Source organism: Heloderma suspectum, chromosome 9, assembly GCF_057233095.1.
Source record: "Heloderma suspectum isolate Gila_16-S chromosome 9, 16-S_ref, whole genome shotgun sequence".
Taxonomy (NCBI): Eukaryota; Metazoa; Chordata; class Lepidosauria; order Squamata; family Helodermatidae; genus Heloderma; species Heloderma suspectum.
In genome coordinates this window covers 4,108,905-4,134,958 of record NC_139466.1, presented here as the reverse complement: position 1 = coordinate 4,134,958, position 26,054 = coordinate 4,108,905, and the positions used below count along the sequence as shown (strand labels likewise).

The 26,054-nt window shown below is 46.0% G+C and overlaps 1 protein-coding gene and 1 long non-coding RNA gene across 4 annotated transcripts in view; one reads left to right on the top strand and one right to left on the bottom strand.

The window, feature by feature from the left end:
• Positions 1–21,558, top strand: part of LOC146338352 (uncharacterized) — a 38,955-nt gene extending 17,397 nt beyond the window's left edge. Inside the window, exons 2-3 of the long non-coding RNA XR_014784793.1 lie at positions 14,392–14,489; positions 19,904–21,558. This is a non-coding gene — a long non-coding RNA (uncharacterized LOC146338352). The remainder of the gene's footprint in view (positions 1–14,391; positions 14,490–19,903) is intronic.
• The window catches only part of DOCK11 (dedicator of cytokinesis 11), a 142,490-nt gene that overhangs the window by 43,098 nt on the left and 73,338 nt on the right, over positions 1–26,054 (bottom strand). For 2 of the 3 annotated variants that reach the window (XM_084813565.1, XM_084813568.1), the window contains exons 28-40: positions 23,398–23,544; positions 21,778–21,861; positions 21,574–21,685; positions 20,446–20,484; positions 14,299–14,477; positions 11,475–11,591; positions 10,771–10,846; positions 7,124–7,236; positions 4,868–4,979; positions 3,666–3,732; positions 2,121–2,168; positions 1,148–1,290; positions 389–504 (exon numbers count right to left, since the gene is read on the bottom strand). In XM_084813565.1, coding sequence (XP_084669691.1) covers positions 389–504; positions 1,148–1,290; positions 2,121–2,168; positions 3,666–3,732; positions 4,868–4,979; positions 7,124–7,236; positions 10,771–10,846; positions 11,475–11,591; positions 14,299–14,477; positions 20,446–20,484; positions 21,574–21,685; positions 21,778–21,861; positions 23,398–23,544 — 1,353 coding nt within the window. The remainder of the gene's footprint in view (positions 1–388; positions 505–1,147; positions 1,291–2,120; positions 2,169–3,665; positions 3,733–4,867; positions 4,980–7,123; positions 7,237–10,770; positions 10,847–11,474; positions 11,592–14,298; positions 14,478–20,445; positions 20,485–21,573; positions 21,686–21,777; positions 21,862–23,397; positions 23,545–26,054) is intronic. The other variant, XM_084813566.1, reaches the window with a different exon arrangement.

Here is a 26,054-nt window from a genome sequence, read left to right as displayed (position 1 = left end):
TCGGCCTATCTGCCCATCCATCCATCCATCTCCAAGGAGGCTTACAATCCAGATCAAAATACACAAAGGGTATCAATACATCCCTCAAAGGATCAAGACATCACAATAAACTAAAAACCTGAAAAGTAGTAGCAGCATAAATGCATATTAAAAATGAAACTGCGAAAGCTCACTAAAACAAGATGGGTGGGGCCGTGGTTGCGGCTGACGGAAAGTGGAATGAGATGGCTGGCAGAACAGCATGCTCTGGGGACTTCTACGCAACCAGAAGAAAACCACGAGGAAGCCATCAGTAACAATAGCTTGGAAAGCAACATCTCAGCTATGCCCAACAGCAGCAACAGGGTCCTGGGCAAAGCAAGCATTTTGCCTAGAGCCGAAGGCTTACCTTGAAACACTGGGCAAAGAACGAAATGGTGTCTAGGACAGTGAGGGCAACTTCGGTTGCTGTGTTGCCCTCTAGCAAAGCCTGGTGGACAATGTCTGCCTCCGTCGTGCCAGTACCTGGGATTAAAAGAAATGTGCGAAAACTGGCATACAAGCATCACGACTCAGTATTTATAATGCACCACTCTAGAAGACAATGAGAAGAGGTTTGATGCCAGGGTTACAATTCAGGCTTTCTGGAGAGTTTCACAAAGGGTGCTGGTGGTTTGAAAGGAGTACATCAGTTCGCCCATGAACTAGTCAGATACTAGATTTGAGCCCCTGCCTGTAAAATGGAAGCCAGAGCGGCCCAAGGCTCTTAGGTGTGTTTACCCTGTCTTTGCAGACACGCAAATGCCTTTCAGACATTCCTGCCCCCTTTTTTCTGTGATGTGTGAAGCAGCAGCAGGGCCAGCCCAAGATACTTTGCTGTCTCAGGCAAAGAACGAGATGGTGCCCCCCTCCCACCAACTGGACTGACACTTAAACCTTTCTTCGGCCCTGCCGATGGGACGGTGTCCTCCACCACACCTGAAGGGGGCAGGCTAGCTTAGGGGTGCAGGGCACACAGATCTGACACCTTGCAGCCACATTCCAACATCTGCCTCACTCTGCCTAATGGCAGGGCTGGCCCTGAGCAGCAGCAACAGCCCCACCTTGTGGAGAAGGAAGCAGAGCAATGCCGCCGCCCGGAGCATCTCTGCTCCTTGCGAGTACCTACTGTGATTCAGCGTAAACGAGCTGTCGAGGCTGCTCAGGTGATGAAGGCGGGCCTGGATGGCGCCTGCTCTGCTGCGAAGGGCTGGCATGGTCTGGGATTTCCTGTCCATGCCCATGTGCTTCGAAAGCCAGGCATCAGGAACCCTGAGAAGGAAATGGGGGCAACCAGGAGTCACAGTACAGTTTATGAAAGTATACAGCTGCACTCCGCCGAGCCAGAGCGTCGGCTGATCCAGCTCGACCCTATGCACGAATGCCACACTCATTCTCCAACTGTGGATCCTTCTGTAGTCAAAATGACACCATCCACGCACAAGGGGGAGGAATCAGCCTGGCTGGGGGAACGCCAAGGGCTGCAGAAGGGAAACACCTTAACGGGACCCCCAAACAGGAAGAATGTAGGCCGTTGTGTGAATGCCCCAGCTGGAGCTGCCTCTCACTGAATCCTCTAACCAGCCTGTGCCTCAGCAGCAGGGCTCTTGCTTCGAGGCCCCCCATCTCCAAAACCCAGCCCTGGCGGCCTTCTTCTTCCCCACTCCCTATAAAGTATGAGAAATTCCCAGTCTAGCAAGGGGAAACTGGGCAGGGAGTAGTTCCCTTCGTCCTGCTAGAAGGCAGGGCAGCTCTGCTGTTTGCCTTGCCCTGTGCCCCAGCAAGCAGAAGAATGGCAACAGTGCCCTCTTGTGTGCCATCACTTCCGCTGGGCCCAGCTGACTTTATCCACCACAACACCCCCCCCACAATTCGGTTAACCCCACCCTCCCTGCAATAGCACAGCCAGCTATGGTCTGTAGCACACAGAAGAGTGTGCAGTTTTACTCCTGATAAACGTTTTTATTATTGTGTTGTTTCATTCTTATATTTCATTGTTGTTTTGATGGTACTACATTCTATGGTCAGCGCTCTGAATCTCTGTGGAAAGCAGTGTATAAATTTAAGGGATAATGATAATGATAATAATAATTTTATAATACCTGGCAATGTTTCTTTTCCCCACATATCTGAAGTGAAATAAGCATATTCTGGAGCAAGAGAAAGAGAGGTGAGTGTTAATGCAGCAGGTGCCAAGCATGTGTGTACACAATAAATTTAAAGACAAGATTTAGCACAGCTGTCCCAACCTGGTGTCTTTTAGATATGCTGAAATACAGTTCCCATAATCCCCATTGGTCATGCTGGTGGGGGTTGATGGGAGTTGTAGTCCAGCACACCTGGAGGAGGAGACCTGATCGGGGAGGCCTGACTTAAGGTGCAATCCTTTCTATGTTTAGACAGAAAAAAGTCCCAGAATTCCCCACCCAGCCATGCTGGCTGGGGTATGCTGGGAGTTATAGGACTTTTTTCTGTCTAAACATGCATAGGAATGTGCCCTTAGCCGCTTCTCCACTACCACCACCTTGAGGCAAAGGATCTCTAATTGAAGCAGAATGATTAGCTGGAGGAACTCTTCACATAATACTATTATGATAATGTTACGGCAGTTGCCACTTTTCCACCTCTTCTCAAAGCAGGTTACAGTCAAGAGTCAATAAAATACAAAAATTCAGCCAAAATCCTTTGGCAAGGACAGGATGATTGCCTGCAGAGAGGGGGTTGGATTTGATGGCTCACGCAATCTCTTTTAACTGTGCTTCTGCAATGCTGTTACCCCCCAACGGCCCTGACTCTGCACGACAACTGTGTTTGTCTGTGGCCCAAAACATTTGCTTGTGGCTTTCTTTGAAGAGCCCATCTCACTTCCTGTTATTCTCTTTGCACGCAGCCTTGGGAACACACATTTTGTGCTTTCATTTAGAATCCCAGGGGTGAGGAGGAAGATGCCCAGCTTAGAATAAACAGAAGACCAACTGATGTATCATCTATATTATAAAATTAAATATAGCTGTATTTATTGTTAGGGAACCCACCTCATTTATCCTGGTTGAACAGGATACTTGTTTTTTTCATCCTCCTTCCATCCCACCACCCCACCCGGCATTTCTAAGGGTCTAACTAAAGGATATGCAGGAGATGGAGTCTTCTGGGTGGGGGATTTAACTGAAAAATAGCTGTGGAAAGCTGCAGACACTTAACCCTTTCCCTTCCCACTTTTCTTCAGCTTAAAACTGCTCTCCCTAAGTTGCTTTTCTCTCACCAGGGAAAAAAAAAGATGTGCAGGCTCTGCAACTTTTCTCCTACAGATAGGAGACGAGCTGGCGGGGCTGGGGACATTGAGCAGAATAATAGCAGGGAAATAAAGGTTTTCAGCCGCGCCTTCCCCCATGTTGTTTGTCTGCTAAAACTGGCAGCTTCTTGCAGCTGCCTTTTAGTTTTTAAAACGTGCTGGACACTGTCTCTGCATCTCCTTGTATTCTTTAGCTTGGTTCTTTGATTCCCAGCCAGACTAGCCTGTGTGTATCCCATGAGTATCCCTTGAGTTGGTAATGTAGAGCGTAATTGTACATCCTGCGAAAATCCATTTTCTTTTTCTCCCTCCCCTATTACTTAATGCAGACACACACAAGGAATGAAGTACTTACTCTAGAAGAACAAGGACATTCATCAGCTCCTGGGGGGATATTTTGTTCCAGTAGGCTAACAAGGTATCTGAAATCAGAAGGAAACAGCTGGAGAGGTTTGGTATCCTCCCCCAGCCCATAATGCAGCCTTCCCAAACCTTGCGCCCTCCAGACATGTTGGGACTGCAACTCCCATAATTCCCAAACAAAGAGATCCTCACGAAAGACGGGGTAGCGTGATGCAGTAGGCCTGGTGGATTGCCCATGCTTCTACGCATGAGGTCACAGAAAGGCTTCACATGCATACAAGTGAAAGCAACTGTGTGCGCAAGAACAAGCATTCCTGCATGCACAAGGGTCCTCTCTGACATTACTTTCAACTCGCATATTGATCCCATATATTGGGAAACGGCAAAGACTGTTGAAGGTATTAGACTTTGTAACACTGGTGATAACGCACCAGCAAGCTCGAACTCTGGTATCTGGCAATAGGTCCCGGGGCAGTTCGTGGATGGAGGAAACGTTCGCCTGGTCCTTGCTGCTCTACAGTGCCACCATGATCATGGCAGGGAGGCTTACTGCAGCTTGTCCCCCCAGTCAGCTCTGGCGACCTGGAGAGGCCAGAGCCAAGAAACACTCCCAGCCACCACTCGAAACAAAACAGATACGGAAATGAAGTCCTCAGCTTCAATTCTGATCCAACAGTCACTTGCATACAGCTGTGTTGCAGTACAGCAACATGGGAAGCGGGAGAGAAAAACTGTAGTTTTGTTCAGGCTGCGGTCGAAAAGATAGGCCTCCCTCTGAGTGTTTAAAATGTTGCCATCGGTGGGAAAAGTAGAAATGCATTGTAAGCAGATAAAGAGGATGTGCTGGGATGTTGTAAAGCTGGAATGTTGTAGGTAGATAAGAAAACTGTGCTGGAAGGTTTTGTTCCCTGTATGTACGTGTTTAGCCCCCACTAGCATGTCAGTATATGACTGGCTGTCAGCCGTGGAGCAGTAAGAAATGGCAAAATATATAAGTTACTGCTTATCTGTACCAAGGTGTGGACCTCCTGTGCACACGATTCACCCATGGCTAGCATGCTCTGCTCAAAATCTGCTTAATAAAGGCTAATAGTGTCAGAAGACCTGACTGCTGTGTTCCTTGGGAAGGTCTGAAAACTTTTTTCCTCCTCAGAAGGCTGCAAACATACTTGTGGGCACAGCAAAGCTACTGACCTTCAGAAATCATTTTAATTATGTAAAGGTAGCAGATCAGGAGGCTCCGGATCTCGTACTGGTCCAGCCGCCCAAATTGGGAGACGCTGCTGCGTGTGGAGCTCCTCCGCATCTGTTTGAACCAACAGATACCCGGGGCGGGGTGGGCAGGGAAGAAAAAGGGAGCATAAGGATTATTAGCAAGTAACAACCTTTCAGAGGAACAGCCATGCTGGTCTGTCCCAGGTGTGGAGTTTTAGGACTTGAAATAGGCACCTCGTGGACTGGGGCTGAGTCCAGGGGGAGGGGAGCAACTGGGCCATTGTTTCATTGGTTGAGCTTGATGATTTTACTGTGTTTTATTAGTATTGTACCCCACGGTCGGACTATTTTGCAATGGAAATCAGGTAATACATTTTATAAATGTAATAAAATAATTATTTGCCTCAGGGCCCTAAAAAAAAGGCCTCCTGTGCCTCAGCTCCTGTGCATACTGTTGGCCCCTGACCCGGCGTTGCCACATTGCTCACCAGAGCCCCATACACGCATGGGCCCTTGTTTGCCTACGTCACACCTTCCCTGGCCCCATAAGTCCCCTGGGCGGCCTTGGCTGAGTCCTAGCCTAGCAAGCTACCTGGCCTGTGTATACCCAGGTCTCAGCACCCTCTTAGGGGACAGAAGGAGATCGGCATGGCGACCAAGGCCCCTGTAGTTGGTAGGCCGGACGAAGACTCTGGGTTAGGCAGGCTCGGTATAACTGTGAGGAGCCGGGCCTTCTACCCTTGCCTGGGCCACAGAGAGGTTCCTCATTTCTGCTGTAGCTCCCCTAAATTTCCCACCCTGGGTCTTGAGCCTCTTGGCTCCCGTCTCCAGCACCACCAGCGTGGCTTCAGGGACCCTGGATTGGAGGACACTCCCTCAAAGCCAAACTGACCACACGTTATGCTAATTGCACAGCGTCTACCTGAGGCTTGTCTTTTTACTTTTGCGTAAGCACATGCGGCCCTGATTTGAATTGGGACCATGGTGCTCCAGCAGGCGAGGATTAAACTTGCCCCCATAACCTTTCCCCCTGAAGAGCCAGTGTAGCGTAGTGGTGAGAGTGACAGACTGGGAGCCGGGAGATCCGGGTTCTAGTCCCCGCTCGGCCATGGAAGCTCACTGGGTGACTTTGGGCCAGTCACAGACTCTCAGCCCAACCCACCTCGCAGGGTTGTTGTTGTGAGGATAAAATGGAGAGGAGGAGGATAATGTCAGCCGCCTTGGGTTCCTTGCAAGAGGGAAAAAGGCCGGGCATAAATGCAAGCAAGCAAGCAAGCAAGCAATAAATAATAAATCCCCCTCCCCCACAACCAAGGGTAGTTTAAAAGAAGTCTCCATTGGAGTCAACGGAGGATTTTTTCTTTAACCCTTCTGTGCGTGCGTGCACGTGTGTGTGCTGGGTAGGTGGGTGGGGAGACCTGAAGGGGAGGGGTAACCCTCCCAGAGCACCATGGTCCCAATCTGAATCGGGGCCATATGCACTTACACAAGAGTAAAAAAAACAAGCCTCAGCTGCATGTTACACGATTAGCGTAATGTGCAGTTTGGCCCTCGGGGCCCGGCCTGGCCTGGCCTGGCAAGGAGCAACTCCCACATCGCTGTAGTAATGCCCGAGACGCTCCTTCACAGGCCCTCCATTGTTCCGCGATGCTCTTCAGAAACGTTGTTGGGTTTTTACACACTGCAGTGGCTGAGGCTGCCACTTTAAGTAGAAGGATGGGAGGGGGGAGGGGCTTCTTAATGCCTTCGTCTTGGGCTGATACCCTGCTGAAAATTACACCCCAGCTGCCTTTACCCCTGATGGGGAAAGTATATGAGTGCCTGCATCATCACAACTATCCCACGCAGCTTGGTGAGGGTTTTTTTGGTTGGGGGAACAATTTTCAGCAGAAAAATGGTCTGAATGGAAAAGGTTAAGAAGTCTCCACCGCCCTCATGCCATCTTCCCCTGGAAACAGCAGTCACTGCAACTGCATTGTATAAAGGCAAGCTTCCTAAAAAGAATCACCACCCGACGCATGATACTGAGTTCACCCCAGAGCAGCCTGGGGGCGGCGGGACTGGACGGCGATGGTGGCAGCTGGCTTTTTAAAATCTGGAGAACGTTTTACCTAGGGCAATAAAATGAATGGGACACGATTCTGCTATCCAAAGCTTCTACAAATCTAGAGAGCCACACGGGAGCAGCAGTGTCTGTTATCTGAATTCTCTGGCATTTTGAAAAAGCAACATTACATTTTCACCGGTGCTACACTGGTCAGGGGAGCAGGCCACTCCTTCGGAGCTGAGGGATCCTTTGGAGTCCTCCCTCTTCATGGAAAGTCCATTCTGGAGAGCTGCGCCATATACTAAAAAGGAAGAAGAAGGTACTTGCAATCAGCTGCAGGGGAACCCTAGCCGGCTTGGTCCGGGAACAAAACGGGATGTTTTCCTTGTTGGAAAAACCTGCATTACACAGCTGACAATGAACTTGTTGGTTCTTTGGGTGTGTGATCTATTCTCTCTCTTGTGTGAGCAGAGCTGGCACAGGCAAATTCAAACTAGGTTCACAGAAGCCACTAAAAGAATCAGTTGGCTCCCGTAAGCAGTGGTGTCATGGAGCCAGGGCTTGCAGGGACTCAGCGCCAGCACTTTTTGTTAGCAGGGACACTGATGTCACCTGCCAGCCCCTCGGAATTCCCCGCCCACTCTGAGTTTAGCTATAATCCTCACCGAGGGGAAATGAACTGTTCTAATTTAAGTATTTTGGGGTGGCTTGGTCTTGAATGGGTAATTTAAATTTTTTTATTATTACATTTCTATACCGCCCTATAGCCAAAGCCCTCTGGGCGGTTTACAAAAGTTAAAACATTAAAATACAATAGACCAAGTTTAAAAACCATTTACATAAAGCATATGGACAATATATACAAACATATAACTAAAAACAACTTTGAACTAAAAACAATAAAAAAAATAAAAATCCAACAATAAAACAACGCAACTTAAAAAGAGTATACAAGAGACAGCAAAAGGAACAATTAAGACCCATTCACTTTACCAAAGACCTGCTCCTAGCAGATGAAAACTCCTAGAACTGGTTTGTTGCTATGTATCAACCTAGCTGCCTGCAGTTGTGGGCAATCCTTGGGGGTGTGGCTATGAGGACTGTTATGATGAATGCCTGCACCTCAAAATTTATCACTACACAACCCAACCAGGACCAGTCTTCTCCAAGCTCCCTGCAACTTCCTTCTTCATGCTGTTCATGTTTCTGCATCTCTTTCCTCCTTCCTTGCTACTTGCCTTTCTTCAGCCCTTGTCTACCCTGCCTCTCATCCTTTCCTCTGATCTTCCCCCAACTCAACTCTCCCGCTCTGTGTTCAACTGCTTTTACAGCTTCTTCTGCAGTGGCCCATTAGGACCAGGACACTCTCCATCTTCTGAGCCCTCCTACAGCAGCCCGGTGCCTCGGCTTGATAGAATCATAGAGTAGTAGGGTTGGAAGGGGTCTACAAGGCCATCGAGTCCAACCTCCTGCTCAATGCAGGAATCCAAGTCAGAGCATCCCTGACAGATGGCTGTCCAGCCTCGTCTTGAACGCCTCCAGTGTGGGAGAGCCCACCGCCTCCCTAGGTGATCCAGATCACTTTGAATTTTGTTTCTGTCTTCCAAAGTATTAGCTATCCCGCCCAATTTGGTGTCATCTGCAAATCTGATCAGCATTCCTTGCACCTCCTCCTCCAAGTCATTAATACAAATGTTGAAGAGCACTGGGCCCAGGACCGAGCCCTGCGGTACCCTGCTCGTTACCTCTCCCCAGTTTGAGAAGGTCCCACTGATAAGCACTCTTTGAGTCCGATTCTGTAGCCAACTGTGGATCCACCAGATCATTGTTCATCTAGCCCACGTTGAGCTAGTTTTCTCATCAGGATATCATGGGGCACTTTGTCAAAAGCTTTGCTGAAGTCGAGGTATATTATGTCTACAGCATTCCCACGGTCCACAAGGGAGGTGACTTGATTCAAAAATGAGATCAGATTAATCTGGCAGGATTTGTTTTTGACAAATCCATGTTAGCTTTGAGTCATCACTGCATTGTTTTCAAGGTGCTTCCAGATGGATTGTTTTATCATCTGCTCCACAATTTTCCCAGGGATTAATGTCAGACTGACTGGTCTGTAGTTCTCAGGTTCCTCCTTTTTACCCTTTTGGAAGATAGGGACAACATTAGCCCTCCTCCAGTCATCTGGCACTTCCCCCGTCCTCCATGATTGCTCAAAGAGAATAGACAGCGGTTCTGAGAGTTCTTCTGCCAGTTCCTTTATTACTCTAGGATGCAGTTCATCTGGCCCTGGAGATTTGAACTCATTCAAAGTAATCAGGTGTTCCTTGACCATATGCCTATCGATCTCAAGCTGCAATCCTGCCCCTTCAGCCTGTACTTCGCCTTTGCCGGGGGGGTCATAGACCCTCTTTTGGGAGAAGACTGAGCCAAAGTAGGAATTGAGCACCTCTGCCTTTTCTTTGTCATCTGTTATCATTTTGCCATCCTTATTTAATAGCTGAACCACAATTTCTGTCCTCTGTCTTTTACTATGCACGTAGCTGAAGAAAGCCTTTTTGTTGCTTTTAGCATCCCTTGCTAACCTCAGCTCGTTCTCAGCTTTAGCCTTCCTGACGCCATCCCTGCAATTCTGTGCTACCTGCCTGTACCCTTCCTTTGTTGCTTGGCCTTCTTTCCACTTCCTATATGTGTCCTTTTTTGTTTTCAGATCTTCTATAAGCTTTTTGTGAAGCCACATTGGCTTCTTCTGTTGTCTTCCACCTTTTCTTCTTGTTGGAATTGTTTGTCATTGTGCCTTGAGAATTTCCTTTTTTAAAAGCTCCCACCCATCTTGGACTCCTTTTCTCGTCAGAGTTGCTTGCCATGGGACCTTACTAATCATTGTTCTGAGTTTATTAAAATCAGCTTTCCTAAAATCCAGGGTACGCGTTTGACTACACTCGGCTTTTGCCTCCCTTAGAACCAAGGACTCAAATACAACATGGTCGCTTTCCCCCAGAGTTCCTGTAACTGCTACTTTATCCACTAAGTCATCTCTGTTGGTTAGGATCAAGCCGATCCTCTAGTTCCTTCCTCTACTTTCTGTAGGAGGAAGTTATCCGCCACACAAATCAGGAATTTCCTGGAGGGGGCAGGTTTTGCAGAATTTGTCTCCCAACAAATATTGGGGAAATTGAAATCCCCCATTATTACTACATCATGCTTCCTTGAAACGTTGGCTATTTGCTTTTCAAAAGTTTCATCCTCGTCTTCTCCTTGATTGGGTGGCCGGTAGTAGACTGACCACCAGGTTCCTTTTATTCTTTGTTCCATTTATTTTGATCCAGATGCTTTAGGTTAAATATTTAGCTTGATGTTGCCTTAGGTGGCCACAGCTGGTCAGGGTAAGCACTTTTGCAGCAGCACAGACAGGATTGGGGAGGAAATTCTGATGCTGGTAGCTGGTTCCTACTGGGATATTTTTTAAGCATCCTATCTCTTGCCAGCTGTAGACCTGTGTATGTATTGTTGCTATGTATGTACCTTTACAAGAAAGCACTAATCATTTCTAAACGTGCAGAGTGCTTTATCATCTACCTTGCATGGCCATGTGTCATTATTAGTACCATTTCTCAGACTGGGCAAGTGAGGCAGAGAGATTTAGAAACCATTTTAAGGCCAACTGGTGGGTGCATGGCAGGAGTAGGCTCTGAGGTCCAAATCTAACCCTCTATCAACTGAATCACCCTGGTTCTTCCTCTCACACCCAGAAACCTCTGCTGGTGGGCAAAAATGAAACCCATATCCCCAGAACAACAGGAACAGAAAGGTTCTGAGCCAAGACCAGCTTCCTTACATGCATCTTTTTCGACAATGAGGCTTGTCCTGTTGGAAGGTGATGTAAAATTGCACATAAACTCATCTCTGGACGTCTGGAGGGGGAAAGGAAAAGAGAAGATTTTAGAGAAGGAGGAGAAGGTTTGGATTATGTTCAAGTGGAAAATTGGAAGATAAACAAAAGAGAACCTGACTCCGTGCCTCCTGTAATCCTCTGGCTATCTTTGGCTATTAGCCATGGCAGCTAAATGTAAACTCTACTTTCAGAGGCTGTTAGATGTTGGAGGCTGAGAAGCAGAAGCAACAGCAGGGAAAGACTCTCACTTTCGTGCCCCATTTGTGATCTTCCCAGAGGGTGACCAAAGGACACTGAGCTAGAGAGACCCACGGTCTGATCCAGCAGGGCTCTTCTTATGTTCTTCCCACCCCAGGACAATCTGTTTGCATACTTTTCCCATGACTGGAGATGAAAATGATAAAGGGAAATGTTGCTAAACTTTTCTGACTGTTACAGAAAAGTCTAACCCAAGGTCTTGCAGGGAAGCGTGTCTGCCTTTACCATCTTCTCATGCACATCTGATAAGCATCCAAGGAATCTCAGGGTTTCCCAGGGCACGGCTTGAAAAGCTTCTGTTCTAGCATGCACTGTTGGTAAACACAGCTAAAAACAGACCCTGTTCCACACATGGGAAAGATGCAAAAGACTGCTCCAAGATTACTCACAGAGTTTGACATGGTGGTGCAAGGGTACAGGGTGTCCCGGCCAGCCAGCCGCTGGATGTTTTCCAAAACAAGTCCAGCCAGAGGCAAGTACAGCTGAGCTATTTTAGCCTGCTGGTTCTGCAAGAGCAAAATTGGGAGAAGATGTGAGCTGTTGTCTCAAAGGTGAGGATTAAGAGGTGAAGGAGGCACAATGTTAAATACATCTGATTTGCGCCAGCTGGAGAGTTGGGTGGGGGGAGCTGATAATTAATGGGATCACAGCAGCCAAGGAGAGGGAATTTAACCCTTTCCTCCCCTGCCATGGTCCTAAAGTAAAGTCCTCCTCCTCTGAAGAGTCCTCTTCCGTATTTGCAATGGGAGGAATTCCCTGACTGGTACTAAGTAGGATTTCTTTCTCAGGAAGTATTGTCTTCAGAAAATGGATTTCCCTCAGAACTGCAGCAGCCATGCAGAGAAAAGGATTAAATTCCTTTTCCATGGCAGCTTTGATCCTGCTAATTCTCAGCTCCACCCTGCCAGCTGATGCAAGTCACTTAACAACCCCCCCAAACCCCTGCAGAATAAATGCAAAGATTTATTTCCTTTTGAAATAAAGTTTAAAAAGGCAACAACAACAAAAGAACAGAGGTAGTTTATCCTGATGTTCAGCCGGAATCTGGCTTCCTGTCACTTGAGCCCATTATTCCGTGTCCTGCACTCTGGGATGATCAAGAAGAGATCCTGGCCTTCTTCTCTGTGACAACCTTTCAAGTACTTGAAGAGTGCTATCATATCTCCCCTCAGTCATCTCTTCTCAAGGCTAAACAGGCCCAGTTCTTTCAGTCCCTCTTCATAGGGCTTTGTTTCCAGTCCCCTGATCATTTTCGTTGCCTCCTCTGAACCCTCTCCAGCTTGTCTGCATCCTTCTTAAAGTGCAGTGCCCAGAACTGGACACAGTACTCCAGATGAGGCCTAACCTCATGGTTAGGATAAGATCTTGGACTCTGGACCCTTGTGGAGAACCAGATCCAACCAACCACCCCCATTCATGCTGATGGAAGGACTCACACATGTCCATTTAGGCCTTTGAGATTTTTGACTACCAAAGAAGCACTCCTACCCCACATCCCAAACTGCTTTTGAAATGGCCCTGGGTTTGAAATGCCATGTGGTGCTGGAGGAGTGGGCTAGGGGGCTGATGGAGGGCAGGTCAGAGAACCAGAGGTAGCCTGGGTGACAGCTGGGAGGGCAACCTGTGGCTCTCCAGATGTTGCTGGACTGCAACTTCCATCAACCCTAGCCGGCATAGCCAAGGGTTGCTGGAGGGCCAGAAGTTGCTAGGAGATCAGTAAACAGCTGCACACCTCTCTGGGTACGTCTGTGCATGTTTCAGGAGCATCTTCCCCACTACAAGGGCTGGGAATTTGCTTTTAAATGTATGATTAAAAGAAGAAAGTGAGAAATACAAGGTTCCCAGGAGCCCAACTTCTGCACAGGATGTCAGATTTGATACGTGCAGAAACACAGAAGGCCCAGTGGCCCTCCAGGGAGGCCTGGGCTGCAGTAACGGCATGTTGGCTCACCGCCGACTCTAGCAACAGCATATTTCAAAACTGGAATCACAAAGTGCCTGGAAACTTAAGAAAGCAAGTGAAGGGACACCCTGCTGGCCAAGCGGCAGCTCTGGACGCTGACTAACTGACTACAGAGAAGGAAGAAGACTGGTTTGGGATGCAGCACCCCGGAGACTCGGGGCCGTGCTGTTAAGGCCATCCAGGACAGTTTGCCATGGAACCTTTCTTGGCGCGAGAGAGACCGGCTCGGCTGTGCCTGAAAGCAGCTTTTCAACAACAACACATTTCTAGTGCGGAGTGTGCAGGGGTGGGGTTTTTTTACACATCTATTCCACATTTCTCATGAGATGGGGAAGCACTCCAGGGAAAAGGCAGGCAATCTTTGCAGTGTGCCTCTTCCTCAGAGTCACTGTGGGAAGCGGGTTAGATGCTGGTCCCACAGCTGTCAGCCACGTGGCCTGGCATGGGAAGTAGTGCCCAGACAGTGCCAGGCCCTGCGATGAAAGCTGTCGGGAAAGTCCTTGCTAGCAGTGACCACAGGCCCAGTTCAAAAGGTCTGTATCTTCAAACGTCCAGGTTCTGCGATGTCCAGAAGTTCATATCCTGTGAGTGTAAGAACTAGGCAAGGGAAGCGGGCTTGACCACTCTAACCAACCGCAAAAGTGGCTGTGAGGGGCTGGACACCTCTCGGCTGGACACTGCAATCCTCCACAAAATGGGTCTGGGTTACAGCAACAAATGCAGTCTGTTTATTCGTTATCTTTATTCATAATAATGTTCTTGGAGGTCCTGCTGCTCTGTGTTTCTGGCTGGGCTGGGTATTTATAAGGCTGGGCGAGACGTGGCATCCACCTGTGCCAAAGCATGGGTGCCCTGGCACACACGGGACAGACATTACAAGTCTTCTTCTCTAAAGGGAGAGGGAGGCGTGAAGGCAGCAAGAGCCAGGTTGATGCAAAGAGTCCAGCAGGAAGCATCGTCCGTAGCAAAAGAGATGCCTCAGAGGTAGTGCTGGTCACTCTCAAGGATGCACCAAAGATGGACTTCTCCCAGTCCAGGGCACCTACAGGTAGGTAAAGGGGGCCTGGAGGTCTGTTGGTGGAAATCAGGAGCAGGCTGGTGCCACCCACAGGATCTTCCCCCTCCCCTACTTTGCCTTTACTCTCTCAGAAATATGGCCAGAAAGAGGTCAGGTGCTAAAACAAGCCAGGATGTGGCTTTGGTGACAGATAAAATATCACTGAATACAGTATTACCCAAAACTACTATACCTTATGCTGGTATCTGTTGTCAAAAGCATGTTTTATTAGAAGGTTCTTTAAGATGCTGATGGCCATGTATCTGATGTCATAATTGTCCTGCAGGGCAACGGACATCTCTCTCAGGAGCAAACCCACTAAGAAGTGGTGGCGGCAATACTCGTCGGACAAGCCGTATTCAAGATTTACATCTGCCACAAAAGGTAAAAGAAGGAGTGTTGTTGTTTTTTAACCATCTATGGTTGTAATGCTTCCAGACAGACAGCTCCTAGCACTAGCAATCAGAAGGCATTGTGTAGCTGTTCCATTTTTTCTTCCTTAACATATTTTCTGCATTAAGAAAAAAGATGGAAGTAGTGTTGGGAAAATGTGGGAGGGCTACGCATAAAAGACGTTGTTGATGTCTGGAGCTCCCATAAACTTCCATGAATGAGGCAGGGCTATGGTGCCATAGAAGCCTCACCTGGAAGCACCCTAGGAGAGTTTGTGGTGGTGACAAAGCTTCTTGCAGTAATTGGCTGAGCTTCCCTAATGGTCACAGAAGAATAAGGCAAGCAGAAGGGAGTCTTGGCTGCCACTGGTTGGTGAGGATCCTGCTAAGGCAGGCAGAAAAGCCTAGGAGAGAAAGAAGGGAGGGGGCAGGGGTCTAAGCAAATTAAGTGAAGCAGGGTGGGTGAGGGGATAGGACAAGCCAGGAAGGAAGGAAGGAAGGAAGGAAGGAAGGAAGGAAGGAAGGACGGGGGAGTGATCCAGAAGGATGAACTAGAGGGAAGAATCTGAGGCAGAGAGGAAAACTAGTGTGGTGTAGTGGTTAGAGTGTTGGACTGGGACTGTGGAGACTTGGGTTCTACTCCCCGCCCAGACATGAAGCTCACTGGGCCAGTCACTGACTCTCAGACTAACCTACCTCACAGGGTTGTTGTGAGGCCAAAATGGAGAGGAGGAGAAGGATCATGTATACTGCCTTGGGCTCCTTGGAAGAAAGGCGGGATATAAATGCAACAAATAAATAAATAAATAAATTAGGAGTAAAAATAGACCCCTGGCTGGGCAAGCTAAGAATCATTTGGTACCCATCCACAAGCTTGTTTGAGGAAAATTGGGGCAACAATGTTTTTAATTTGCCTTTTCCGCCTTAGAAGAAACCCAAGCAATTGAGGAAGCTGCTTTATCACAGGTGAGGTGATTGGTCCATCTACTCCAGCATTGTCTACTCTGGCCAGGCAGGGCCCCAGACAGAGAAGGGCCTTTCACATGACCTGCTACCAGACCCTTTTTTTTTGTTTACCAGAAAGGCCAAGGGCAGAACCTGGGACAAGGGAGGGGGGAGAAATTTGTTTGGTTTGCATTTCAATGCGAACTTCGGGCCGGAACGAACATAGCAGTAGGAAACAGAGAACCTGTGTGAAATCAGGCTTGACACATTTGCCCAACCCTACATGGGACTTCTTCAGCAAAGGAGATCGTTAGCTTGTCGTGGTGCTGGAGCTTGAGCACCTCAATGATGTCATGAACTAAACCGTGAAGGGATACCCAAGATGGGAAGGTCATGGCAGAGACGTCAGACTAAATACGATCCCTGGGGAAGGAAACGGCAACCCACCCCAGTATTCTTGCCATGAAAACTAAATGGATCAGTACAACCAGAGATATGTCGGTATACCATCGGAAGATGGGACTACCAGGTCGGAAGATGGTCAAAATGCTACTGGGGAGGAACAGAGGATAAGTTCAACTAGCCCCAGATGTGATGACGCAGCTAGCTCAAAGCCGAAAGGATGGCTAGCAGCCGATGGTGCTGGTGGTGAACGACGAGTCCGATGTCCTAAAGATCAACACACCATAGGAACCTGGAATGTAAGATCTATGAGCCAGGGCAAATTGGATGTGGTTATTGGGAAGATGTCAAGATTAAATATAGACATTTTGGGTGTCAGTGAACTGAAATGGACTGGAATGGGCCACTTCACATCAAATGACCACCAGATCTACTACTGTGGACAAGAGGACCACAGAAGAAATGGAGTAGCCTTCATAATTAATAATAAAGTGGCTAAAGCAGTACTTGGATACAATCCAAAAAATGACAGAATGATCTCAATTCGAATTCAAGGTAAGCCATTTAACATCACAGTGATCCAAATATACGCCCCAACCACAGATGCTGAAGAAGCAGAAGTAGATCAGTTCTATGAGGATCTGCAGCACCTACTGGATAGTACGCCAAACAAAGATTTTATTTTCATTACAAGAGACTGGAATGCTAAGGTGGGTAGTCAAACGACACCTGGAATTACAGGCAAGCATGGTCTGGGAGAACAAAATGAAGCGGGACATAGGCTGATAGAATTTTGCCAAGACAACTCGCTGTGCATAACAAACACTCTCTTCCAACAACCTAAGAGACGACTTTATACATGGACTTCACCAGACGGTCGACACCGAAATCAGATTGACTACATCCTTTGTAGCCAAAGGTGGCGGACATCTATGCAGTTGGTAAAAACAAGACCTGGAGCTGATTGTAGTTCAGATCATGAACTTCTTATTGCACAATTTAGAATCCGACTAAAGAGAATAGGGAAGACCCACAGATCAGTCAGATATGAGCTCACTAATATTCCTAATGAATATGCAGTGGAGGTGAAGAATAGATTTAAGGGACTAGATTTAGTAGATAAGGTCCCGGAAGAACTATGGACAGAAGTTCGCAACATTGTTCAGGAGGCAGCAACAAAAAAGTCCCAAAGAAAAAGAAAACCAAGAAGGCAAGATGGCTGTCTGCTGAGACACTGGAAGCAGCCCAAGAAAGAAGGAAAGCAAAAGGCAACAGTGATAGGGGGAGATATGCCCAATTAAATGTGAAATTCCAGAGGTTAGCCAGAAGAGATAAGGAATTATTTTTAAACAAGCAATGCGTGGAAGCGGAAGAAGATAATAGAATAGGAAGGACAAGAGACTTCTTCCAGAAAATTAGAAACATCGGAGGTAAATTCCAGGCAAAAATGACTATGATCAAAAACAAAGATGGCAAGGACCTAACAGAAACAGATCAAGAAAAGGTGGCAAGAATATATGGAAGATCTGTATAGGAAGGATAATAATATCAGGGATAGATTTGACGGTGTGGTCAGTGAGCTAGAGCCAGATATCCTGAAGAGTGAGGTTGAATGGGCCTTAAGAAGCATTTTATTTATTTATTTATTGCATTTATACCCCGCCTTTCTCCCTCTCGCAAGGAACTCAAGGCGGCTTACATTATCCTCCTCCTCACCATTGTATCCTCACAACAACAACCCTGTGAGGTAGGTTGGGCTGAGAGTCTGTGACTGGCCCAAAGTCACCCAGTGAGCTTCCATGGCCAAGTGGGGACTAGAACCCAGATCTCCCGGCTCCCAGTCCGTCACTCTCACCACTACACTACACTGGCTCTCCATTGCTAATAACAAGGCAGCAGGAGATGACGGTATCCCAGCTGAACTGTTTAAAATCTTGCAAGATGATGCTGTCAAGGTGATGCATGCCATATGCCAGCAAATTTGAAAAACACAAGAATGGCCAACAGATTGGAAAAAATCAACTTATATCACCATACCAAAAAAGGGAAGCACCAAAGAATGTTCAAACTATCGAACAGTGGCACTTATTTCACATGCCAGTAAGGTCATGCTCAATATCTTACAAGGTAGACTCCAGCAATTCATGGAACGAGAACTGCCAGATGCACAAGCTGGGTTTAGAAAAGGCAGAGGAACTAGAGACCAAATTGCCAATATCCGCTGGAGAATGGAGAAAGCCAGGGAGTTTCAGAAAACCATCTATTTCTGTTTTATTGACTATTCTAAAGCCTTTGACTGTGTGGATCATCACAAATTGTGGCAAGTTCTTGGTGGGATGGGGATACCAAGTCATCTTGTCTGCCTCCTGAGGAATCTGTATAACGACCAAGTAGCAACGGTAAGAACAGACCACGGAACAACGGACTGGTTTAAGATTGGGAAAGGAGTACGGCAGGGTTGTATACTCTCAACCTGGCTATTCAACCTGTATGCAGAACACATCATGCGATGTGCTGGGCTTGATGAAGCCAAGGCTGGAGTTAAAATCGCTGGAAGAAACATTAACAATCTCAGATATGCAGATGATACCGCTTTGATGGCTGAAAGCAAGGAGGAGCTGAGGAACCTCATGACGAAGGTGAAAGAAGACAGTGCAAAAGCTGGGTTGCAGTTAAATCTCAAAAAAACCAAGATTATGGCAACCAGCTTGATTGATAACTGGCAAATAGAGGGAGAAAACGTGGAGGCAGTGACAGACTTTGTCTTTCTAGGCGCAAAGTTTACTGCAGATGCTGACTGCAGGCAGGAAATCAGAAGACGTTTACTTCTTGGGAGGACAGCAATGACAAATCTTGATAAAATAGTGAAGAGCTGAGACATCACATTGACAACAAAGGTCCGCATAGTTCAAGCAATGGTATTCTCCGTAGTAACCTATGGCTGCGAGAGCTGGACCATAAGGAAGGCTGAGCGAAGGAAGATTGATGCTTTTGAACTGTGATGCTGGAGGAAAATTCTGAGAGTGCCTTGGACTGCAAGAAGATCAAACCAGTCCATAATCCAGGAAATAAAGCCAGACTGCTCACTTGAGGGAAGGATATTGAAGGCAAAACTGAAGTACCTTGGCCACATAATGAGAAGACAAATAGCCTGGAGAAGATGCTGATGCTAGGGAAAGTGGAAGGCAAAAGGAAGAGGGGCCGACCAAGGGCAAGATGGATGGATGATATTCTGGAGGTGATGGACTCGACCTTGGGGGCGCTGGGGGTGGCGACGGCTGACAGGAAGCTCTGGCGTGGGCTGGTCCATGAAGTCACGAAGAGTGAGAAGCGACTGAACGAATAAACAACAACACATGGGACTTTCTGCACACAAAAGATGTGCTCTGCTATTGAACTAAAGTCCCTCCCCTTCAACTTGAGTAAACATAACAGAGCTACCTTATACCGGGTCAGACCACTGGCCCACCTAGCTCAGTATGGTCTCTCTGGGCAGAGACTTTCCCCATCACGTGCCACCTGGTCCCTTTAACTGGGAATTGAACCTTCTGCATGCAAAGCAGGTGTTCTCCCACCGAGCCAAAGTCCCCTGCCTCACAGCAGCAGTTCTATTGTTCCTTACAAGATTGAAATGTGTCCACTCTCTTTGAGGACTCGGCCTACATCGGGGTGGGGAAACTCTTTCAGCCCCAGGGCCAAATCCAATGTCCCAAAGCTCTTGGGGGCTGTATTCCAATGGTGTGCAGGGCCAAAGGCAAAAAGGGCAGAACCAAAATATCTGAATATTTTAGTTCAGTACAGCAAAGTACAGCAAATAAAGAAGCCATAAATTAACACTCTTATTGGCGAAACTCAGCCTTAGGAGAGGCATTTAACCTTTTAGAACAGGAGGAAAATCTGGAAAACCACCAAATGACTGGTAGACAGGGAAAAGGGGAATTCTAGGGAATTCTGATGGGTAAGAGTTCCCCTGCTTTGACCTACATAAACTGAATCCAGTTAGCCACATCTGGCCTATGTATACTGTAATTTAGTTCATCTTCTCTTCCTTTATTACAGAGCAATACCCAACTGGATCATGCAGCCCCATATCTAATTAGTTTTACTCTGATCTTCTACAGCTGAAGCATGAATTCAAGGATAATGGCCCCATGAGTTTGAATGTTTACGGCAACAGTTCAAAACACTAAAACTGGTCCAGTTAAAGTTACAGTCATTACCAGTTCTGTACTTTTTTAAGAGATATGCTACAGTGACCTAAGATAAGCATCCTCAGAAGACTGAGATGTTACAGCTCTAGCAAAGAATTTATGGAAAGTGAAGACTTACAGATGTCTCTCTCTTGCCCCAGTTGTTCAAGCTCAGCCTGACTTTGATTCAGCAAAAGCAGAAAGCAGCTGCTAAACTAAGTTAGTCGGTTTAAGAAGCAAGCTCTGCACAATTTTAACTGAAAACAGGAGGTGCTATAAACAAGTTGATCAGTTTAAGAAGCACTGCTGCACGACATTTGCTGAAACTTTACTGGGTGCAAAAATTAGCAGATTTGAAGTTGCAGTTGATTCGGCATGAAGCACTCCAGCCACTTCTGTTTACAGACCTACCTACTGAAGTGAACGGTGCCAGAGCCACGGAAATGAAATCTAATTAATATGCAAAAGGGAAACAAAAAGGAATGATTTAGCTAGGCTATATAACCTGCCTCTATATTTAGCCAGGTTATGTTACGATGGCATGTATACCATGCAACAGAGGGACACAGGATGTTTTAGATTTCCAGGGTCCACAAACAAGCTACATGAAACTGAATCCTCTCATCTATGGATCTTTAGATGACATCTTGATGCAGACTGCCTCAGCTTGCTCAGTTTTTTGATGAAAAATAGACAATGCTTTGTACATGGTAGCAAGTGCTACTTTTGCAGTGAGTTGGGTGTGCAAGTGTCTGTACATACACACATTCTTAATTATTTAAGTAACGGACTACCTCCTTATTTTTGAAATTAGCCAAATTAAAAGGAGTGGGAGAAGAGGTTTCCATTGGGATTTAAAATCTGAATTAATATTAGGGTCGTGTCCATTTAATGTACTACATATTTGAGTTGTTTCTATGTTTTGCTTCTGACAAAGTCATGCATGTAATGCTAAACCATGATTTGCTGCTTGAGCTATGAATTGTTTTGCAGACAAGCAAACTATGGCTTGTTTTCCCTGTTTCTGGTTTGTTTCTCTCCCATGCATTTTGCCAGCCTTCAGAGCCATTTCATGTCCATGCTGATCTTGCTGGGTGCCTCTGTATCAAGGCAGACAGGAGTGCAAACAACAACAGGGACAAGCCACATTTATTGGTTCAGACATCACGGCAAGCCATGGTGTAAGCAAGCCAGACTTTGTAAGCCAACAGGAAACCAGGGCTTCTATTTGTGGTTTGTAGCTGGTTAAGAAACCATGGTTTGTTTACAGGGATGGGTTTGGAGACAACAAGAGGGATTTCAACAAACCACACCATGGCTTAGCATCATGTATGAACCAGGCCCTAGTCTTCAAGGTACCACAAGGCTTGTTGTTTTTCCTGTACACCTTTGTAAGTTTCAAATGATATATCTGACCTTGACCTCTTTGAAATAAGCAGAATAAAGACAAAAGTAATACGTAATGTAATAAGCAAAGCCTATTACGAATAAAAAATAACAAAAAGATCCATATGTTAAGCCACTGAACAGGGAACGTACCTTGAAGTCTCTGAAGTTTTGGTCTGGCAAAGGCCATTGGCAAATTTAGTGGAATGTAGTGCTCATGATTACAAACTGTCTGCAGAAATTCAAACTTGTATTCCACCAAGAGCTGGATTTGAGGCAGGAAAGAACACACATATAGTATTATACTTATTTAAATGGTGACACTGCTACAACAACCCCCATAAGTCTGATTATTACCTTTGGGTCTTTGGGGCTGAATCCAGAAACATAGTCATTGATCAAGTTGAAGATAAATCCTCGGTCCATGAATGTCAAGCATCGCTGTAAAAATGAATATGCCCCATCATCTTCCAAACAAAAACAGTACCCAGTCTATTTATAGCACTCTGGACTATAGCATTTGTAGGTGCTCTGAGCCCTAAGTATCGTGGGAATTCTATCTGAAGTGCTTGAATCTCTGAAGTGAGCATGATGCGCTGGAAGGCTCAGCCAGGTGAATCTAGCAGCGGGTACCGTACACTCTGCATCACCAGGGCAGTTCAAGAACAGAGGAAACTGATGGTTTGATCTTTACTGTTCTACAGTGCCACACTGATAATGGTTGGGAGTGGTACTGCAGCTTATCAGGCCAGCCAAATCAGGTGATTTGGGGCACCCATCGAGGCCATTCTGACTTTTTTTTTATAACTGCTGCTTCAGATTTGTCTCTCCAGTATGTAGAATTAATGATTCTACGGTTGATCGCATTGCAGAGTACCAGGGAAAGGGCTGTTTCAGTGGTGGTTCCATACTTGTGGAATCCCCTCCCTTCAGAAACCTGCTTGGGCCCCACCCTTGTGCTCTTTAAACAGCCCCTAAAGACTTTTTAAATTCCACCAAGCTTTTCATTAATCCTACTGATGCCCCCCTATATATTATTTTATTTGATGCCGGTTTTGTTATATGCTACTTGTTCAACTGTTTTGTTTTTAACTTTTTTTTATTGCAGGCCACCTTGTATGAGCCTGCCCTAAAAGGCTGGTTAGAAATATATAATGGGTAGTATGCAATGTTAATCCTACATAAAGTAGACCCATTGAAATGAATGGGGACTTAAATTAGTAATGAGTCACTTAAGTCCCATTCATTTCAATGGGTCTTCTCGAAGAAGGACTAACATTGGATACTTCTACCATAGTAGCCATTGATAACCCTGTCCTCCTTCTCCTCTAGGAATTTTTCTAATCCCCTTTTAAAGCTATCTAAGTTAGCGGGCATCACTACATCTTTTTTGAAGAAAATTCCATACTTCAGCTATGCACTATGTGAAAAAGTATGTCATTTTATCTGTCCTGAAACTCCCACGACTCCGCTTCATGGGATGACCTCACTGGGCTCTATGTTATCTAGAGATCGCCCAGTGGGGTCATCTTTAGCCACATTCCTCAGAGTATGCATAATTGTATAAACCTCTGTAACACCTCACCTGAGTTCCTTTTTTTATAAACTAAAAACAACAAACCCCAGACCTTTTAGCCTCTCCTCATATGGACTGTGCTCAAACTCCCTTAATTGTTTTGGTGGTCCTTTTCACCACTGTGACATCTTTTTGGGGTGACCAGAACTGTACACTGCTGAGGAATGTGGGCGGGAGCGTGCTGTTGCACTCATATCCTGCATGTGGGTTTCCCATAGGCAGCTGGTTGGAGCACAATGCTGGACTCGATGGACCCTTGATCTGATGCAGCAGGGCTCGTATGTACAAAGTATTCCAAATCTGGTCACACCACAGTAGATTTCGCCAAGGACTTTCTTCCCAGTTCTTGTTGTCTCAGCTGTTTTTAAAGCATTAAATATGGAGAAAGAAATACCACAGACCTTCAGGAAGCTGGCCAAGCTGAAATTGACATTTCTGGACTCGTCTGGGATTTCACTGTAGCGGATGCTCACGTGAGGAATGATGGCGAGAAGCAGCGAGTGCAAGACATGATTGTAGGACTCGGGAAACCGTTGAACCCTGGGGAGCTAAATGCAAGACCTGATTGTAAATGCAAGATTTGTAAATGCAAGATGTGATTGTAGGACTCGGGAAACCGTTGAACCCTGGGGAGCTAAAGGGACAAAGTGTGAAGTACAGCACCCATTCCCTTAATTCACAGAACATCATTGGGGTGAAGTCTGCTCTTCCTTAATGGCCAATCCACTAAAAGTTTATTACTGATTGACTGAAAACATTTTTATACTGCCCTTCATCAAATTCAGATTTCACGGCAGTGTACAATCATGCAATAACATCAATACCATAATAACATAATTGAATGCAACAAACTGGAAGGGACCTTAGCTCAGTGGCAGAGCCCCTGCTTGGCATGCAGAAGGTTCCAGGTTCAATCCCCGGCAGCATCTTCAGGTAGGGCTGGAAAAACTCCAGCCTGAAACCCTGGAGAGCCGCTGCTGCCAGTCAGTGTTGACAAAACTGGGCTAGATGGACCCATGGACTGACTCAGTATAAGCCTTCCTACATTCCTAAATAAAACCACAGAAACAACAGAAAAGCAACAGAAAAGCATACTGAAAATGTCTGTGTAAAAAAGAATACCTTAACCTGTCATCTAAAGGCCAGGCATTTAGGGAGGGTCTTCCAATGCCAGGACCCCACCACTGGACCCCACTCTCCTTTGTCGTTACATAGTGCACTTCTGATTAAGAAAGGCACTTGGGGATGGCCTTCAGCAGAAAACTTTAAGACACAGGCAGGCTGGTATGGGAAGAAGCACCCCTTCAGCTATTTGGGTCCCAAGCCATTTAGGATAAGTACCAGCATGTTGAAGTGGGCCCAGAAGCAAATAGGCAACCAGTGTAGTCCTTTTTACACTGAAATAATATGAAGAAACCTGGCTGTATCAGTTAAAATCCTGACAGCCAAATTCTGCACAAATGGAAGCTTCTGGATCGTCTCCAAAGACAACTTCAAGTAAAATGCTGATATCAATTCATGCAAATACTTAGAAGGAGAAAAAAGTCTTCTGTTTCACAGAGGACTGATCCGGATTGCATCTCTTAGTTACAATCTTATTTTCTAACTTCCCAGCATAATCTTCAAAGTAGACTGACTGATAGTGCTTTCTTGACTCAGTGCCCAGATCCACATGACAAAGGTGTGGAAGAGAGGCAGAGGTGGGGGGTTTGTGTGTGGTGGTCCCACAACTGTGGAACTCTCTCCCATTGGAGGCTTACAGAATTCTGAGCCTGAATATTTTCTGGGAGTTTTGAAAAGCTTTCTTATTTTTATCCATCCAACCATCCATCCATCCAGTTTCTATACCACCCAGCAGTCAAAGCTCTCTGGATGGTTTATAAAGATTAAAAACCTTCAAAACACAATATTGTACATAACAGAAAAAACTGTTTACATACAAACATATAAACAGACAACATACACATATATATGTATCTAAACAATTTTAACAACCAACAATAAGAAATCCCAGGACCCGATTAAAAACCTTATCCTATGCTGCCAAATACCTGAGAGTAGAGGAAGGTCTTAACCTAGCACTGAATATACAACAATGTTGGTGCCAGGCAGGCCTTGTTAGGGAGATGATTCCACAGTTGGGGGGGCCACCACTGAGAAGGCCTTCTCCCTTGCTGCCACCTTCCGAGCCTCCCTTGGAGGAAGCACCTGGGGGAGGGCCTTAGATGATGAGTTTTATGCTGGGAGAGGGGTTCCGTCAGGTATTTCGTCCAACAATAAGCAGCTGGAATTATGCAGCAGTGGATATGAGTTGGGACTACCACTTCTGTGATTTTAGGGGGAGGAGCTTATTTTGCATGTTTTTTAATAATATTCATTTATTCAAATCTCGTTTTTTATGTTTTGTGTTTGGACTACTGTTTTGTTTTTAAGTTTATTTTGTTGCTTATGTTTTGTTTATTGATTTGTAAGACATTTTGAAAAAACATTTTTTAAAGTGGCATATTGTACTCCTTTAGTTTTTTGAGAAACACTGAACAAATAATTAGGACTCTCGCTCAATTAAAGCCATTTTAGTCCATTAGTCGTATGAATTTTAGTCAATTAAATGATCAATCAATTCAATAATTAAATTTGCAAATGGGGAAAACCAAGTAGTCCTGAAGCTGAAAGCACCCTTTGTTTTTAGATAATGCAGGCATGTACCGATACAGATGTCATCTGAGAAGAGGCATCCTTACTGTGTGAGAGAGAAAAAGTGGAATGCCTCTTTTAAAATGATGTCTGTCACCTGCAGTTTTGGTAAGTATTTGTATTTAAATATACATATATGTATATATCTGCTTCCCCAAATAAATCAGTGGCACCTCTCTAGTTGATTAATTTTTTTAATGGATTAATCTTTTTAATGGATTAATCTAACTGATTCAGCCTTCTCCAACTGGGGCCCTCCAGATGTGCTGGGAGACATGACAGAAGTCTACAAAATGATGCCTGGTGTGGAGAATGCAGATAGGGAGACATTTTTCTCCCTCTCTCAAAATACTAGAACCCAAAG